Source organism: Coptis chinensis, chromosome 7 (genome assembly GCF_015680905.1).
Source record: "Coptis chinensis isolate HL-2020 chromosome 7, ASM1568090v1, whole genome shotgun sequence".
Lineage (NCBI taxonomy): Eukaryota > Viridiplantae > Streptophyta > Magnoliopsida > Ranunculales > Ranunculaceae > Coptis > Coptis chinensis.
Genome location: NC_141462.1, coordinates 27555448 through 27574881, shown reverse-complemented (window position 1 = coordinate 27574881; position 19434 = coordinate 27555448). Strand labels below are relative to the sequence as shown.

The 19434-nt window shown below is 34.4% G+C and overlaps 1 protein-coding gene and 1 long non-coding RNA gene across 3 annotated transcripts; both read left to right on the top strand.

Annotated features, from left to right (window-relative positions):
- The first annotated feature begins 6961 nt into the window (after nucleotides 1–6961).
- TRP1 (telomeric repeat binding protein 1) lies at nucleotides 6962–12458 on the top strand. Its single transcript, XM_086570422.1, has 11 exons — nucleotides 6962–7233; nucleotides 7687–7768; nucleotides 8337–8488; nucleotides 8577–9399; nucleotides 9511–9717; nucleotides 9805–9867; nucleotides 9955–10034; nucleotides 10203–10441; nucleotides 10609–10923; nucleotides 11007–11070; nucleotides 12042–12458. The coding sequence occupies exons 3-11, from the start codon at nucleotides 8408–8410 to the stop codon at nucleotides 12210–12212; spliced, it is 2043 nt and encodes a 680-aa protein (XP_086426548.1). The 5' UTR covers nucleotides 6962–7233; nucleotides 7687–7768; nucleotides 8337–8407; the 3' UTR covers nucleotides 12213–12458.
- Nucleotides 12459–13021: 563 nt separating this feature from the next.
- Nucleotides 13022–16220, top strand: LOC147486903 (uncharacterized). 2 transcript variants are annotated; one of them, XR_015201684.1, is made up of 5 exons: nucleotides 13022–14061; nucleotides 14646–15136; nucleotides 15720–15780; nucleotides 15833–15960; nucleotides 16153–16220. It is a non-coding gene; the product is annotated as an uncharacterized LOC147486903 (long non-coding RNA). The 2 variants fall into 2 exon arrangements; XR_015201683.1 differs by having other exon boundaries at nucleotides 13023–14061; nucleotides 15846–15960.
- The last annotated feature ends 3214 nt before the right edge of the window (nucleotides 16221–19434 follow it).

Below are 19434 nucleotides of genomic sequence, written 5' to 3'. Positions count from 1 at the left end.
CTATGAGCCCCCACTGTACGATATGTTTCCCTTGATTGTTTTTCTATTCTCTTTTTGACGTTTTGTGCAAAAAAAACTTATCCAACTTCTTCTATAGTTCTATCCAAGTTCCAACTTCCAACCAAATCTCATCTCATTTCATCTCCTCCTAATTTTTGGAGCTTTATTTTATTATTATTATGTATTTTCTCTCTCACACGTGGATGGTAGGGTAGCTAGTGTCTAGTAACCAAGCTATTTGATCCAGTCATCACGTGCACGATGCGAGACTGCAAGGCCTGGTTTAATTTAGTGTTTTTAGTGCATGATAGAGAAACGAAGTTAGTTATAAAGTTGTGGGTTCCCTTCCTCAGCTAAACCAAATGGCACATCCCATCAAGACTTGATTAAAAGTGAAATTTGGAGGTATAAAAACTGCGATACGGAACATTTTTAACTAGATGAAAAAGGTAAACAAGATATTCCAAATTTTTTAGGAGGAAATACACATTATGATTTTCATATAGCTGCATAGGACAGTCTAAAAATGTTCTAGTTAGGGGTTAGAATCCTACCGTCGACTATTTATGTGTGGTATACTCAGCATACCCGTTGTGACTACTACGAAAACATAAGTATAGGAGTTCCTAAGATATTTAGTTTCCAATATATTCTTGGTGGGTGCTCGATTGAGAATATGGTGTCAACGGTCAATTATAGTTTGAGTGAAAACGATGAACACAAACTCATTTTGATCTCTCTTACCCAGTCAACAAATAAAAATACAATTGGTTGTTCGAAGGTAATTCGTACAATATAATCCCTAAGACACAATATTTGCACTACAGTCATACTAACAATTTTGTCTTGCCAAAGACACAACAAAACCTTATTATATTCGTTTCTTCAAATCATTCTATTTTGGTCGACGCCGTAATCTTTGGTGTCTCAATAAGTTAGTACTTTCGTATATCTAATCCTCACAATCCAATTCTCATGTCAGCATCTCAACGCTTATCGCTAATTCTTTATTGTATTTTTAGTTAATGAACGCGTTGGTTTTTTATTCCATCTCAATAGACGAGCTAGAGCTATATATTGTCATTTGCATTTTGCGTCGTACATTACTAAGGACACGTCCATCTCAACATTTTCTCTTGACCTTCGCATCAACACATGATCACATCCACATGAATGGTGGGACAAAATATTGGAAATTTTTCACCACAAAAATAGATTACAAAATAAATTATAATTATTTCATTCTCATAAATTTGTTTAACGAAATAAATTTTTAAAAAAAATAACACAAAATATTGGAAGGAAGACCTTCTCAATGTGCTTACAAATTCATTCCTTTTAGTTTTTAATTTTACATTTTTATTTTGCCTAAAACTAAATACTTAAATTTTTTTTTTTATTTGTTGGAATTGCTGCAATCAAATCAACAATCGGTGTATAATACAAATATGTGGCTATGAGCTCATGCTCATGCCCAACACCAACTCGTCCATTAGTCGAATTAGGTAGCCACTCAAGGCCTCTCTTTTGGAAAAACCTCATAGCTCAAGTGATACCCTTATGATCATCAGCTACTTGAGCTAAGCGATCCTATATACTTGAGTTTTCCTTTTCTAGTCATTAGATATATATTATAACTGTACTCTCTTGGCTCTATTTTTTGAGCATTTACAGAGTCTCTAATATTTACAAAAAATTTTGACTAATTACGAAAAAGTATGAGACTAATATGGAAAAATTAGACAATTGGAGCACTCATAAACTCCAGTTTTTTCTAAACTCTATTAATAATTACGGAAAAAATATGATATAAATAATGAAACAATCCCATCTAGAGTTTTACAGATTCTCAAACTTTTCATAAACACTATAGCTAATTACAAAAAAATATGAGACAAAAAACTAAATTGCTAAAAACAATAGTTTCTACCGAAAACAATTTTCCTAAAATCTTTATGCCACAAAAAATAGTTTTCACACTAATCTTAGGTGAAATTTAACATAAGAAAGTTTATTTATAGAAAAAGACAATGAAATAACCAAAGAAAAAAATGAATTGAGTTGCCAGAACATTTACTTTATACATTTGTTAACCACACATGTGACTGGGACAAAAAACAAAAAACAAAAATCAACTAATCATAAAATAATTAAGTAACAGTGTACACCCAAAACTAAGCGGATAACAAATAAAATTGTATTGTATGCACTACATGTCTATATGGGTCTAAACAAATAAAGTTTGATAGATTTAATGCATCATCCGCTTTGGGATTTAGACATTTAGTCATCATTAATGATTTAAAAAACCACATAAATTACGACATATTCCAATTAAATTTTTAAATTTTAAATTTTTTTTTCCACACTATAATATATTTTCTAATTTTATAATGTATATATATATATATATATATATCAAACCAAAACAAATTACAATGGAGAATCAAATTATATAAAAAATAACATCACAAAACATATAATATAAAATTTTGCATTCATTATAATACAAGCTCACATATATAAAAAAAATAAAAAATAACAGCAAACCAATAATGACAAATATTTTAAAATATATATAATACTACATGAAACTAAGTTCAAAGAACAATTAATGGGAAACCGAAAATAGGTTGCAAATGCATCGAACTAACCTCAAATAATATTTAACGGTAAATCGGGAATTTGATACAAATGCAAACGTTAAACTAATCTTAAAAAATAATTAATGGAAAATCAGACTATGGATACAACTACATTAAACTAACCTCAAAGAATAATTAACGAAAAATCAAAACTTGGATGCAAATACATCGAATTAACATAAAAAAATAATTGTCGGGTTCGAAATATAACGGCACCCGTTCGTAGTACAAGTTCGAAAACTAGTTTATACTTATAATACAACATTTGGTTGTTGTATATTTTTGGTAAGGTTGATAATTGTTTGCACTCACAATTGCCTTTGATGTAATTATAAGACGTAACATTATAAAATATGGATTTTAAAATGGGTGTTTTGTATTTTGGTTCTACTATTAATAGCGAATTTAGAATTTGGTTCACAATTAATTGTTTATTGCATTTTGGTCCCAATTTGACAAAGATCCATCTATACTTTCTTAATACCCAAATTATCCTAACACGTGTATTGCACGTGAAACTAATCAACGGCCATCACTTAACTAGTATTTTACAATTTGGTCCAAATGATAATAGTGATATTAGGGTTTGGTCCACAATTAATCGTTTATTGTATTTTATACTCGTCAATCCATCTAAAATTTTATAATACCATATTTACCCTTAAAATCATTAGCCATTATTTAATCATTTGATTTTAATCAACCTTCACCATGTGTATCTCGACTAACCGAGTCCCAAACTTATATTTTATATTCTTCATATCTTACCACCACCACTAAATTATCACCTAATTCATCACCATTCTATAGTCACCGCCATCTAGTTTTCTCAATTTTATACAAATATCAAAATCATTTGTCTTATTGAACTTAAAACACTATAGGATTATAAAAATTAATTTCAAATTAAAAAAAAAATAATATTGGGTATTTGAAATTTAAACTTGAACTCCCTAATAAATGAGACAAAAATCTTAACCCTTATCTTAACCCGAAACCTAAAAAAAATTGAGTATCAAAGATTAGCAACAAACTTGAATGTTCAAAGATTGCCGACAAACTTGAAAATATGATCGTAAAGTGAAAATATAAGAAATGAGTTTTTGATTGATAGTTGATTGTGTTAATGGCGGCCATTGTTTTTAGATAGGGGCGGTGGTGGCGATTCAGATTGTTATGGAGAGTGGAGGTGGTGGTGGAGCGGTGATCAAGAAAAAAAATATTAATTGTCTAAAACCATTGGATTGAATGAATAAGATGATGTCATGTATAGTTTTTAGTAATTTGTCTCATTTTTAATACTAATATTTACAGTTTGGTTATCAAATAAGTCACGCATTCAACATGTGTAGGGTATTATAGACATTTTAGAAAATATATGGACAGAATAGATATGGGTCGTTCGGTCAACTCACAATCAACACATTTTAACGGCAATTGGATCAAAGTGCAATAATGATTAATTGTACCACCAAACTCTAAATTCGCTATTAATAGTAGGACCAAATGCAAAACACCCAATTTTAAATTTAACACATCTAAATTTAGGAGTAAATTTACACTCAACAAATCTACACATCTACCTTGGTTTTGGATCAGTTCCGCTTGAAATGGTACGTATTTCATTGCTCTATCACGTACGTACTTTTATAGAATGTGGACTACACCAACTAATCCGTAAACAAATGTGTGATAGACCAAAAACTTCACTTGGAAGTCGGAAATGGTTGTTACAGTTGAGAAATTCTTACCACATTATCCATTAAAATATGCAAGAATGTACTTGTGGTGATGGTTTATTAGTACTTCTTAAATCCCTATTGTTTTGGTGTGAGAAAACAATAGTCATGCACTTTCAAACCCTTCAACAGTTCAACTCTTCTTCACCAGAAGCAAACCTGAGTCGTAGGCAAATTATCCTTGTTGATCCTATTTCTTTGCAACCATGATAGTATACCCAATGGTCCACATTTCCACACTCACCTACCCAACATTGTTGTCTAATTTTTACCACTTTCAACTTACACTGAAGAAACGGCATGACGTTAGAGCTTATGTGGGTGCGTTTAAATACTTGCCCCATTCCTTGACGCGTGTCATAACTAACTGGCACGTGGGGTAATTAACCTGTTTAACAGGTTCCGATTTTTTGTTTTTTAAAGAAACGAGATAACCGTCTCCATCGTGGCGTCGTTCTCGAACTATTGGGTCCCACCATTCCCACCACCATACAAAAAACTTGCCTTATCCCGAAACTAACTCCGTTACATCTCTTGGTTAGAAACCTGCCAACTCAGATAACGGCGTTAAGCTTTTAACGAAAAGTGTTCTCTAAATGCCGTCACATCGGAATGATAAGAATCTTTTTTCCAGAAAAAAAAATGACTTAAGCTCTTTTCCACGTAGACTAATTTGTTTTAATCTACGTGGCAATAATTTAACTTGTCTTGCTCACTTTTTTCGAAAGCGACTGACACACTCATACACCTGCCATAATAAAAATAGTTTCTCATTAGTGAATCTGGTCCGTACAAGTTTTATTATAGTTGTGATCTCAAGGGCCAACCAATAATCTGAAAGTGTACTGTTATAGTTGTGTGGTCTGCCTGCCTATGCCTGTTTGACAGCAGTCTTGTGTTAAATAAAGAAAGTACAATCAGATCTGCTGCAGCTGCCACATGCTTTTCGCAAATTGCTGTGCTTGATGAATCCATGACCAAGGAGAGAGAATATTCTTGAGCTTTTCTTCTGTGATTATGTGACTTGACTGGTTTCGGGTCCAATTCTTTGTCGCCCCTCAAAAGTCTATAACGGAAATGCATCTCTACGATTCGAAAAAGAAGGTGTCCCTCAAGGCCTCAATTCGACTAACTAATTTGTTAATGTTAATTTGCACTGCACGGTTGTATAGCTCAATTTGAATCAAGTGGTTAGTTAAGGAGTTCATTTAGCAAAAAAAAAATGAGAAAAATTACAAACTTCACGAGCATATATATAGTTTAAACGAATGGCAAAAAAAGATCTCGTCTTTAGTTATGTTCTTTAATTAAGAAGGAGAAAACAACATGTTAAGTGCATACTAATGAATGCATATGAAACATTTTTTTCCAAGTATATCGTGATTATAAGTGACATGTCCATGCAACTGCACTGCCCTCAATTTTTTTCTTCGAAAGTTAGAAACGATACAATCGAAATAATTAATCAAAGTGTTAATCTTCCCTATATAAATCCAACTGCTAAAACCAAATCGTCTTGAGTAAGTCCGACCAATTTACTTGTGTCCTAATTTTTTTTAAGAAATGTTTAATTAGAGCATGATATGCATCAAATACGGGGGACACACATTAGTATCAACAAAAAGAATTCGTGTTTCTAAATTTCTTCACCTTTGCCCTAGAATTCATTGGCAATAATAATTAAGTGAAACAGCAACAGTTCAATCAAGATTTGGTAATTATGACTATTATTTGTTTATGTAACTGCCTAACACTCCGAGAATGTCCCAAAGCACTATATTAGGCGATAAACAAGCAAGATGCTCATATTGGTAGCATTGTAATAGAACATATTAGAAGTGGTGGGAGGTGATCACGGTGATGCCCACATGAGCATGATTTTCTTATCAAGCCTTGCAACTCGTCAGTTATGTACAACATCAATTTTACATGTACAAAACTCCAACGATATATTTTGTCCTGAGATCATTAATTAAAAATTATAAAATCTAACTCAACATCTGATATTAAATGAGATAGTAATACACGAGGTTATACAAAATTTTGGAACTAAAGATTAGGATCTACTTAAAATTTGATATACGTCATGGGCATTCATTAGTTTACCAAAATATTGTAGATAATCAGATTCACTAATTGAAATAAGAGAAAATAATCTTTCAATTGCTTTGCTGCATCTTTTACATTTACATTAGAAATTGCATTGCAAATGGCGACAAATTTTATCTCCAAGCACATACACGCTTATCATCAGAGTCACCAAAATTTCACAATCAACTAAAATTTGCAACACATGATTCTTACAAAACTACTAAAATTGGAAAGAAGAATAAAAAAAACAATAGTCTGAAAAGACCGAAACATCAGCAAACAAATGCAAATTCCGTCCCTAAAAAACCCCAAAGTTTCCTCTGAAGCAAAAAAAAACAGACCAAAACCCGTGTAAAACATACACGTGGCAGAGTGGATGACCCAAAACGAGGAACCGGTCTAAGTGGTTTTCAATTACCGTCTGTAGTAGGTAAATCCATGGGCCTTAACCTATTAAACCAGTCATAAAGGTCAAAGGTATAAGATGAGGGGGTTTAAGCAAAGGGTGGTGGTTTTCAGAGGGTTTTTGGTGATCAACAAAAAAAAACTAGAGGAGAGAAAAACAAAAAAAAACTAGAAAAAGAAAAAAAAATCGATCAACCTGAATTTTGAGATCTTGTCTATAAAATGTGTTAGAATTTGCTAACCGATCTTGTTATTACCTGAACATATATTAACCTCATCAATTTGTCGATTTCTCGTAGTTTTTTGTGTTTTGATTCGGAATTGTGAACCAGAATTTGTTCTTTTGTTAGGTGGTGAGTTTCTAGACTTTTTGTTATTTTGTTTGTTTTTAGTATTTTTTTAAAAATTGTTGTTCATGTATTGATTTTGATTTTTTTTTTTTTTTTCTTGTTTGGGGTTTTTTGTTTTGATGAATTTGTTGAGTTTGTGGTGTTAGGTTTGGGATGTTTTAGTATTGATAGATTTGATCTGTTGTTTTATGACTTTTGGGAGGAATCGTGTTGATAAAGGTTTGTTATTTTATCTGGATTTTGAACGAGAGGTTGAGATCGTAATTAGAATCATCTCAATTGCCTGAATTCTTCTGGGAAAAAAAAAATTCAAAAAGTTTTTTTCTGTTTAGAGATTTGTGAGTGTTTTTTTGTTGAATTGTTTGACTCCGATCTGTTATATTTATGGTAGTGTGTTTTAAAAAAAAATATTATTATTATAGTTGGTTTATTAATTCTGTTGTTTGGTTTTTACAGAAATTGTAGATAAGAGAGAGAGATATTATCAGACTCAACTCTGGTGTGATAAGCCCAAGCTAATTCTCACAACTTGTAAAATGTAAGATCTCTGTTTTGTCATTTTTGAGAATTTGATTTTATGGGGATGGGTGGATTGTGGGTTCCTGGTCTTTCATCTTATCTGTTAAGGAATTCTCATACTTGGATTCAATTCATGGTCTATTGAGTATTAATCTCTCTTCACATCCCGGCAAGTAACTGCCGAATCTTTGTAAATCCTGTGTGGGTTTCTCTTTCCAACTTATGGACGTTGAAATTTTATTTTCCAAATTTACTTGCATGTGGTGGGAATCTGTGTGCATGAGTAAATGGAGTAATTGGGTGTCATCTGAGATCTTCAATGGGCTTCTACTTGTAGTGGAATCTATATAATATTCTTTTTTATCAAGTGAAGGCATTTTCTTTTAGAGAGAATTGTTGTTAGTTATGCATTTCTTTCTCCTTAGTATCACCATAAGTTAGAGCACATTTCTTTCTCCTTTGTTTCAATGCTTTTTATGATTGGAATTATGGTCAGCTGTAATGTGACAAGCACATTATCATCTTGTCTGTTTGATCATTTTAGTTGAGGGTTTGCTGAATTAATGATCTGTCTTTCAATTTTGTAGACTGTGAATGCGTCTTTGAAGGCTGGTTCTACGTTCGTGTTGAATCATTATATGGTATATGTTTGTAAGATATGGTGATACAGAAAAGGCTAGATTATGGATATAATGGCTTTCAGGTGCCTACAATACCCAAAGCTTCTAGATCAGCTCGGGTAAATACTCCTACCATTTTTGTATGTCTTCCTAATTTTACCAAATATGAAAATGGTTCAACTTCTAATTTGTATTTTACGGTTTCAGAGAAAACGTTCTTATAAAAAGAAAGTTGAAGACAATAGTATGTGTGCATTTGAGTTGCTTGCTACTGTAGCTGGAAACTTATTGCAAGAGAGAGAAAGTACTCCTATTTCTAGTAATGTATCCCCTGAAAAGTTATTGCAAGAGAGGGAAAGTACTCCTGCTTCAAGTAATGTATCTTCTGGTAGAGTTCAACCCACAATTGTCAAAGATACCATTAAGAAGGAATTGCTAGATGAAGAGAAACCACTAAAACTAGAACCCTGTGATCAAGGAAGCTCTGATGAGAGTGTTTTTGCTTCTGAATTTGGCTTGCAAGGTAGCAATAAGGATCGCGTTCCAGATAATGGTATTTGCTTCGAAGATTCAGTGTTTGTGAAAAGCAGAAAAGAAACTGGGAAGGTTACCAGCAAAACAAAGAGATGTTCTGCAGGATGTGCTGAATCCTACAAACGGGAAGTTGGAGCTGAGGCGCAAAAGATTGGTACCTTACCAAATGGTAATGTGCCTGACACGTGCAGTTCTGAGTACCCAATGGATTTAGATACTAAACCCCCTGCACTTGTAAGTTCTGATAGTAGTGTGAAGGTGCCTTTGTGCACCGACCCCATTCTTCATGGTCCTTTTCCTAGGTACCATGATGATGTAAAATTAGTTAGTAAAGATGATGACGAAAACTCTTCTGGGTGCACCCAACCTAGCACCGTGACTTTGAAGACTTTTAGGGCACCACCACGTATTGGTGACCGCAGGATACGAAAGCTGTTGGCATCCAGATACTGGAAAGTTGCCCCGAAATTGAAAGATGGGGATCTTTTTAATAGTGGTAAGCTTCTTTCTGGTTTATTTATATCAGGTATCCCGCCCGTTGAGTTGGTATTTTGTTAAATCTTAATTCAATGATCACATTTTAATTGGGGGTTCTCTTATTTTATAGATGGGGACATGAAGCCTGTTTTCCGCAGAAGGAAAACTTGTTACACGCGCCAAAGGTCTCAAAGGAGCTATCCTTTTAAGAAAAGGAGGCTATATGAGCAAAGCTCAGTGTCCACATCCTACAGAGGGATCAGTAGTGAAGGAAATTCTAGTTCGTTCAAGAAGGTCAAGGATAATGAACTCTATTTTGGAGGAACAGCAAATGGAGGTCTATATTTGACCATGTTATCAGCTTTGTTTAACTGTTTCTGCCTTTGTGCAATGTTTTACTGAAGATCATTGTTTGTTTTTGCAGCAAGTGGGGCTTCATGTTCAGTGGCTGCTCAAGACTCGTCCTCCCAGTCCAAAGATTCTCATGGTAATAGAAATTGATTATGTGTCCTTGAATGATATTGGCTTCTGACATTTAAGGAGTTCTTACATGCACTTATCTTCCTTATCTCAGTGAAGCTCAGTATCAAGTCCTTCAAGATACCAGAACTCTTTATCGAGATTCCGGAAAGTGCAACTGTTGGTTCACTGAAGGTAATACGAGCTTCCTATTTTAGTATTGTGGTTTCGGACATTCTGTAGCGGTCTTTGTCCCAAATAACTAGCGCTTTCTTGTCCAACTTGGTTGATTTTTTTATTTAAAACAGTATCCATCTCTGCTGTTTTTAATTGTGTCTTTGTTGGCATGTTATTTGTTTATAGAGGACAGTAATGGAAGCGGTAACTGCTTTACTTGGGGGAGGTCTCTGTGTTGATGTACTTCTGCAGGGAAAGAAGATTAGGGACAACAACAAGACATTACTGCAAACTGGAATCTCTCATAGCAATAAGCTGGATGGATTGGGCTTCTCACTCGAGCCAAATGTTGTAAATTCTCCACCACCTCTCTGCCCTCAAGACCCTCCCTTTCTGCTCCATTGTGAGGCACAACCACTAACTAGGTAAGTGATCTGCTCAAAAAATTTCAAATGATGACACTGTTCTTGTTAAGTACCAGAGACCTTTTGATGTGTCAATCTAACGTGGGTATTATATTATCTTCAAATTCTGATACTTCAATCTGATGTGGTTTATTTACCCGAAGTATCTGACAGACCCAAATTTGCAGGTACCCAATTACTCCTACTTCGGGAATTTCCGATGCATCCCTGACTCTGAACCCTGCAATGAATAATTTCAGCAACTGTGTTGACAGTGATCATGATTCAGTTCCAACTCCAACTGACATGTCCATAGATAAAGTGACCCTAGATTCACGAGCTCTGGTTGCAGTTCCAGCAATGAGTGTGGAGGCATTGGCTGCTGTTCCTTTGAACCGAAAATCTAGGCGATCAGAACTTGCTCAGCGCCGAATAAGGAGACCGTTTTCTGTCTCTGAAGTTGAAGCACTTGTTCAGGCTGTTGAGAAGCTTGGAACTGGAAGGTGTGTGACGACTACCAGCATTCCTTTTTCTCCCCCAATTGGAGACATTATAGTTTGGTGTTGATGTTTTTGTTGTTCTGCAGATGGCGTGATGTTAAATTACGTGCGTTTGATAATGCAAAGCATCGGACATATGTGGACTTGAAGGTATGCTAGTTTATATCTATGTTTTTATATATTTTTGGGATACACTTGAAGCTGCATTTTTTTGTGATAGTAATTAAACCTACTCTATAAAATTAGGTCTCTCTCATACTTACGTTCTTGTATGCTAGAACGTGTTCATTATTAGAAAGGGACAACTGTTAAGAATTTTCTTAGCTTTTTTGGTTAAGCTCCCTGCTCACATGATGATCCAGTATATTTCATTCTTTGTGCATTTCCTTTGCCGTACTTCCAATAATGAAGATAGTGCAAAGTGACACTATAGTAGGCACACTCCTCCCACATGCTTGTGAAAGTTGAAAAGTCTAAAATGACTCATCTACAACATACACTTCTTAAAGCAGAATGTTATAGAACTTTTGAATTCTGTAATTGTAGAGTTTCTGGGTCATAACTGTTGTGTTGGTCCATATGAGTTCACTGTTTAGGTAGAGTTGGACAAGTAATTATTACTTGTCTTCCTGGTAATGTTTGATAGCTAGTCTTTGTTAATTCATATGAATCTTTTTATGCTTTGAATTCTAGTTTATATGATTCCACACACACACACACACACACATATACATATACTCTTTTTTCCCTTTGGGTATTACTTATTTTCTCACACACAGCCTTGGACTTGAATCCAATTAAACATGTATGCTTTTAACTTTACCAATCTGTGGCCATGAGCAGGTCATTTTGATCTTGTGGTCCATACCTCAATCATGTTTCCTTTAAAAAATGATGCAGTAATGCTATTGGCTCCTCTTCATCTTAACCCGTCTATCTTAACCCGTCTAGCTATATTTTGATATGTTTATGATGTATTGGATCTTCCATTAACTTTGAAGCTTTGGGTTGCAAAAGGAAAGTGCATTCTACAAACAACTTTATACAGAAAGCCAATTGTTTATCTATGTTGTGATGTGATAATGATTGTTCCATATGGTGGGTATCTTGTGGATGTGCAGGATAAATGGAAGACTTTGGTACACACGGCAAGAATCTCCCCCCAACAGAGGAGGGGGGAGCCAGTTCCCCAGGAGCTTTTGGACAGGGTTTTAGCTGCTCATGCCTACTGGTCCCAGCAGCAAGCCAAGCAACAGGTCAAGCCACAGACTGAAACGTGCCTTCTCGTGTAGATGTAATCGAAGAGAGGGACACAGGGGGGTTCGACTCCTACTGATTTCTATTATGTAAAAATTAACAAGAAAAAAGAGAAAAAGAAAAGGGAAAAAAAGGGAGTTGGTGTAATATTCTCACACTTAACATTTTTTAGCCAGGTTTTTCTTGCCTCAGGCTGGTTGGGTTGGCATTTGTAAATGATGAAGGAATAAGGGTATCCAATAGCAATTGGTCTCACGCCACACATCAGGCATTTCTGTTCAGTTGATTCCATTTTTTTATTTGATTAAGATTGATTCTTCTAATCAAATTTGTTAAAAGAAAGCAAAAAACTATTACCAAAAATGTTGTATTCTTTGAAAAGTCTTAGTTTAATACTGATTCTTTGTTGTATTTTGCCGTCTTCTTCTCTTTAATCAAATCTTTCAATGGAAGTTAAGTGGCATTAGTGAGATACCCAAGAGTGTCAATTTTGTTTTCTCAACATTTGTTAGAATGGGAAATTCGTTTTGTTTGATTGTTGATTGTTGATTGTTGATTGTTGATTGTTTCAAACCAATTTAGCTGATTTTGTACTATTGCCTGTTCTCTATAGTATTTGGCATCAATGATTCAATTAAGTTGGATGGTTGCAAGTGAAAACTTAATGGATTGCGTCTATAAGTCTTCATTGGATAGGGTGGGTGGTCCACCACTACCTTATACCCCACGTGCACCATTACGTCGTTATCTAGGAAGTCTTTCACTCTTTAGTTAGTTTAAGCAGATGATTACGTACAGAATTTGATAAAGGTTTTGTTAATTGAGTTTATAATTGCAATGATTGTTTGGCGAGGGATTTGAGAAGCACGTGGAAGCACGAGGTTTGGAATCATGAAGAAACGTGATTAGCTTTTTGTTTAAACCAGTTTAGATTTATGTTGATGAGCTGTTTTGATCTATCCGATTGTTTGTGCATGTTCTTTTGCCAAGTTTGTTTAGGTTCGTCGTTTGTAGTTCGTAGTTTTGTACACTGGGTGAAGTAGGTTGGTATGTAAAACTCAGGTAAAGTGGCTCGAGAACTGGTTAAAAAACAGTCAAATCTGGTGCCAGTGTGCCACTAGTTGCATTGTAACATTTAAGATTATGGGCCGCAGTTCTATCCATTTGCAAATGGTTTTGACTTTTGACTTTTGACTTTTTGAGTTAGTCAGACCCATGATTTCCAAAATTGCTAGCTGACCAAAAGTTAAGACCATTTTGGCAAGGCAAACTGAAGTCAAGTGTGCTGTGGCTATCCTCCAGAGCTCCAATGTCTGTAGCTTTCACAAGGGACCTAAGGGGCTAAGGTGTGATTGTGTGCGTGAAGGAGGTCTTTCATCTTCTCCAATGTCTACACTATTGTACTGCACTACTGCCGACAACAACAGAAATTATGTTGAGTATTACTTCTCGAAAATATGAAAGGTTGTGTCTGAGTAGCTTATAAGTTATCAACTTAATTAACAAAACAAAGCTGTTTCCTGACTCGCGATTGGGATTGAGTTTCAGGAGTATAAATCGAGAGCCACCGTTCTGCCACGTGGAATAGGAATAAATGAAAAGTATTAATTGTGAAAACCCTTCGTGTTTCGTGTGCAAACATGAGTTATCACTTTCGCTATAATTAAATGCAACATTCACAACCTCTTCGATATCGTAACTCCCCTCATCATTCATTTGGCCGATAATTTCCAAAAATACCGTAGCTCCCATTAGAGCAGCCATTAAAGTAGTAATGGGTTCTTTGTTCCTATATAAAAGAAAAAAATGATGGTATGATGTTGTTACCATTCTCTCTCCTAACCATCCGCCAGAAGAATTTCAGAACACAAGTGGAATTTACAGGTACTTAGTATTTGCCTCTGTTCAAATTTTGAGTGACGCATAACTCATTTGGTCCATAAATCCCGGCCTGTCATTCTTTATTATTTACCCTGTTTATTGTTTTTATTTATTGTTTTTAACTCTACTGCTGTTCTTTGTTTCTGCATAAAATTTATTTGCTGATTAAAGTCGTTGACTCATTCTTGAGAAACACACAATCAAGGGACAATGGTTCCTTTTTTCGTTTGTTGATTTAATAATTAAGGCAATACTTATGCCCAGTATGTAGTTCCTCAAATAATAACTTTGTTTTGTGTGTCACATACATTGTTTTTGATGAATTTGTATGGGCTTCATTTGTACTGTGAATTTGTGTTGCTTAGTGCATGCATAATGTTTGACAAATTGCTTACTACCATCCTCCACAAAACCAACGTACATTAAACAAAGGTATGCAATGTAAGTACTTATAATAGTTTTTTTTTTTTTTTTTTAAAGATTTTGTATAATAAGTAATAGTGATTTCTGAAAATTACTTTTGTTTGTTTTTTTTCAGTGGTTTATCTCTTTAATTCTTAACTACCAAGAGATTGTTATCTTTTCAGTGATAGGAATATATGACACCACCATTTAGAAACACCATCATGAAAGGACAATCTAAATAGTGTTCAAACGCAAATGTGGAATGCCTGAATGACGAACAACATCACGCCCACACCGAGATAACAGATTCGATGCAAAATAATAGGGGAAATATTTTTTTCTTAAATGGAGCAGCCAGGAACAGGAAAAATATTTGTCTACAACACAATTGCTGCAACTTGCCATAGTCAGGGTCATATTGTCATCAACAACACATCATCTTGAATTGCATCACTGTTGCTGTCTGGTGGCAAGACAACACACTCGGCTTTTTGCCTCCCGCTGGATATTATGGACAACACCTTCTACGGGTTTTCTAAAAACTCCATACATGATGATGTTTTCAAGGAAGTTAGCTTGATAATGTTCGGAAACACCTTCTGAGGTCCCGATGCAGCACATGCACCGTGTCGAAGCCGTTGAAAGAACAGAGATGTCCCGAAAAATTCAAATGGTAAACACTACATCTCTTTTAAGTTTCCTCTCAAGATTTTGTTTTCAATAGTTTGTGATATTTATTGTTTATATTAGATGCGAACAGTAACTATGCAACCTATCATATAGATTCACTTTTAAAAGTTTAGCATTATCTGCAATGCCAATTTAATTTAGGCTCTCGATAGGTATTGCAAATAGTAGTGTTGCAGAAAAGTTATGCATCATTGATATTTAGTTTCTTAGCATTATCTATATGAATGATATGTGTAGTTAATGGCAAAGTAGCATCACGTAATATGTAGGACGTGTCAATGGCTTTATGTGTGTAGTTAAAATACGATAATTACTAAGTGGTATTGAATGGATTTATATTAGTTATTAACTCATCTCGATTGAGTATGCAATTTGTTTGTGCAGTTGAATCTCTTTCTCTCTTGAAATTTGTACAACAAATGCATGAAACCATATAGATTGTTGTTTTTTCCTTTAATATATATTATTGATGATGACTGTGTTTTATTAAAAAATGTTTTTCTGTTCATTGTATTAATGACAATGGTCATCTTGGTACTTATACTGTATCTATCTCTTCATACAAGTTAAATAACAAACAAAGGGAAAGAAAAAGGTGCAACATGAAAAGCATAGCCGTTTACCAAGGTATGACACAATTTATCAATTGTGTTCTCTTCTTAACAGTGACCAATTTCAGGGTTTCTCTGCAGATATTCTATTGCTCGATGAAATAAGCAAAGCAAAGTTAATTGTCATGAATACACTATTCAGGAGACGAGTTTTATGATATGTGACAATTTGTTTGGAGATTGACCAGCTATGACGGTAAGACGCAAACCCAATCAAATCTTAGTGCGTTCAATTCCATTTTAGTCGTTAATTCAGTTCTAGCCACTAGGCATGTGCCACAGTGTTAATAAGAACTAAAAGACGTGTTTGATTCGAATATAAAGCGATATTCAATTCCAGTAGGACTATTGGTGACTGAAGTAGAGATATGTTTTTGCATATTTGCAGGGTCTTTGGCCAAGGTGTAGCCAGTTTAATGTGCTACTTATTGAAGATGCAAGGTAATTGATTAAGGGTGGTGAATAGATTATACCGAGAAGCGGTCATGCATATGGTCATAGTTATATTTAAAGAAGAATGTGTTAGTACGTCAGATTTGAGTATGCTATTAGTTTGGCTTTTAGGTTTTATACTGCTGTAATATTCATGTTCAATTTTGCTTGGAGTAATAAATGTAATGTTTAAGGAGGCTTGCACAATGGGATCTAAAACGATGTGTCGTTGCAGTACATCCACCAGATTGTATTTTGTAGAACACTGCACAGTGCTCTGTCATAAGGAGATGGTTTCTTTCGAAATAGATAATTAGTACAAAAAGCTTTTACAATCTGCATTTGAAGAGGATTTTAAAGCTCTTAAAGTCAACATTTAGGTAGACTTTTTTCAGGGAAAGTCGGTAAATTACAGTCTCTAATTCTGTATGCAGGAAGAATGCGTCCCATTTCTTAGGTCACTTGATGACCCTTGCCTCCCAAGAATATGGTATGTATGTTGCGAACATTTTTGGCGTTGCTATGGGCCTTAGGCCCATAGTTTTTAGGCCCAACCTATTACAAAGCCTATAATTTAATTTTTGAGAGAGAGAGAGAGAGAGTGAGAGAATTGAGATGTGCTAGTGGAGTCTCTGAGTGAAAACTAAATGAATGAGAAGTATAAGAAAAGAACGTGTCGTAGAGAGCTATTAGTTTGAGCACAAGGTGTTTGAAGAAAGGTCTCAATGACAAGTGAATAAAAAACTTGCTCTTGAGGCCCAAGCCTAAGTGTGGGTTGATCACAAGGTGTTTGATGAAAGTTCACAATGACAAGTAAAAGGAAATGTAAAAAAGAAATGTTCTTCTACTAAATGACCCATAGATAGGCGTTGAGCTTAAGGGTATCCCACTTCTAAGGTAGCCAATAAGTAAACCAGTTGCTATGTGGTGTCGTATTTCACTGCAGCGAGTTTTGTTGGGGTATCATCATTAGCAATGTCATTTCTAAATGCACTAAAGAACCTCAATCTGGCCGATTATCATTTTAAAAATAGTTTTTGGAGTTCATGTGAAACACCTTTTATGTTTAGTCATGAATCCATAATAAAATATGTAGATTTTTCTTAGCTAAGTTTTAAATCACATAACTGGTAGTAGATTTTGTGTGTGAAACAAATACGACAATGGTTAAGGGTTTCAAAGTGTAATGCTGACGCCTCTTAAAAGTTGAAAGTGTGAGGTAGATGATTTGAATGGTGTAATGATTTCACTTTGGGGCTGATTAAACTTTTAGTAGGGTTATTTCTTAGTATGCAGTTGGGAATTGGTTGTACCGAACACCAATAAGGCTTGGAAAGATTTCTATTAGAAGATGATGTCATGAGATGTGGAAATAGCTTGATTTGGGACTCCTTCTCATGAATTATAGGTTTTAGACATTGTCTGCACGCTCAAATGAGAAATATTTTAAGGTGGAATATTACATGCAAAGTAGCATCACATAATATGTAGGACATGTCAATGGCTTTATGTGTGTAGTTAAAATACGATAATTACTAAGTGGTATTGAATGGATTTATATTAGTTATTAACTCATCTCGATTGAGTATGCAATTTGTTTGTGCAGTTGAATCTCTTCCTCTCTTGAAATTTGTACAACAAATGAATGAAGCCGTATGGATTGTCGTTTTTTCCTTTAATATATATTATTGATCATGACTGTGTTTTATTAAAAAAATGTTTTTCTGTGCATTGTATTAACGACAATGGTCATCTTGGTACTTATACTATATCTATTCCTTCATATACAAGTTAAATAACAAACAAAGGGAAAGAAAAAGGTGCAACATGAAAAACATAGCCGTTTACCAAGGTATGACACAATTTATCAGTTGTGTTCTCTTTTTAACAGTGTCCAATTTCAGGGTTTCTCTGCAGGTTTTCTATTGCTCGATGAAATAAGCAAAGCAAAATTAATTGTCATGAATACACTATTCAGGAGACGAGTTTTATGATATGTTAATTCATGTTGGTCAAGAACTAATTATACACTGAGCCTTACTGGATTGTCTTAGGAGCTGAAATTGGATGGATGGAATCAAAGTGTAGTACTGTATGTATATTATTTTTTATTATTATTATCTTTTTGGTCATTTTTCTGATTTTTTTCCCCTACTTGACCTCTTTATTTTGTGCAAAAAAAAACTTTATGGTTATTTGTGGAATTTTAAAACTTTGCATACATACACATACTTAAACATTGGAACTTTTGCTAGCATTATGCTTGGTGCAATGATGCTGCGTGTAGAAAATGCTCTATATGACTTCTTGATTTAGTATATTTCTTACTGTTTATTTGGTCTTACTGCCCTTATTTGATTCTTGAAGTTTAATGCCAGCGCCCCTTTCGCTCATGAAATTATTTACGTTGCTTGGTGAATCATTTCTTTTACAACGAATTTCTAAGCGCCAATCAAATATCAGTCGCCCACTTCGGCTCCTCTTCTTCTCCATATATTGTTTCTAATAGCTCAATTAAACAAAAAAAAAAAAACCTTTAATTCTTCGCTTCTTCGCCATCTCCAGACTACTTCTTCCAATATATGTTCTTTCTCATGCCTAAAAGATTCAAGTCGTTGTCTTCTTCCCTTAAGCTTGCGCCATAATAGTTCTTCATAAATAGTGTTGCATGGTAAGCAAACTCCACTTTCTGATCTTATATTTGGTTTTTTCCTATCTCAGATCGGTTGGACTACCCTACTCCAACTGAGAAGCTTCCGCAAAATCAAAGGTTTGTACACTCTTTCTTATGTATGTGGGAAATTGATTAACCACCTTCTTAACCATGAACTATGGTACACTCATTGATTTATTCTATTTGTAGCTATCGTTTCTCCCAACATATTTTATAAGGGTTTTTTTATACCAATATCATCGTTTACTGTTTCATGAAAAAAAATAAAAAAATAAAAATTGGAAGCAATTGGTGTCACAGCACACATACGTAGTGATAATATGCCTACAGTTGATTTTTTTTGTTTGTTGATCATGTCGCTTCCTACAGTGTGCTTATCCATTTATAGTCACACCTGTAACATTTGATTAGAGGTGTACAGGCTTTGTGGTCGGACATCTTATCTTTCTTTTTTTTTTTTTTTTTTTTTTTTCTTTATTTATTTATTTATTTATTTATTTATTATTATTATTATTATTATTTTTATCATTAAATTTTAATTGACAGTTCACAATTCCTTTTCGC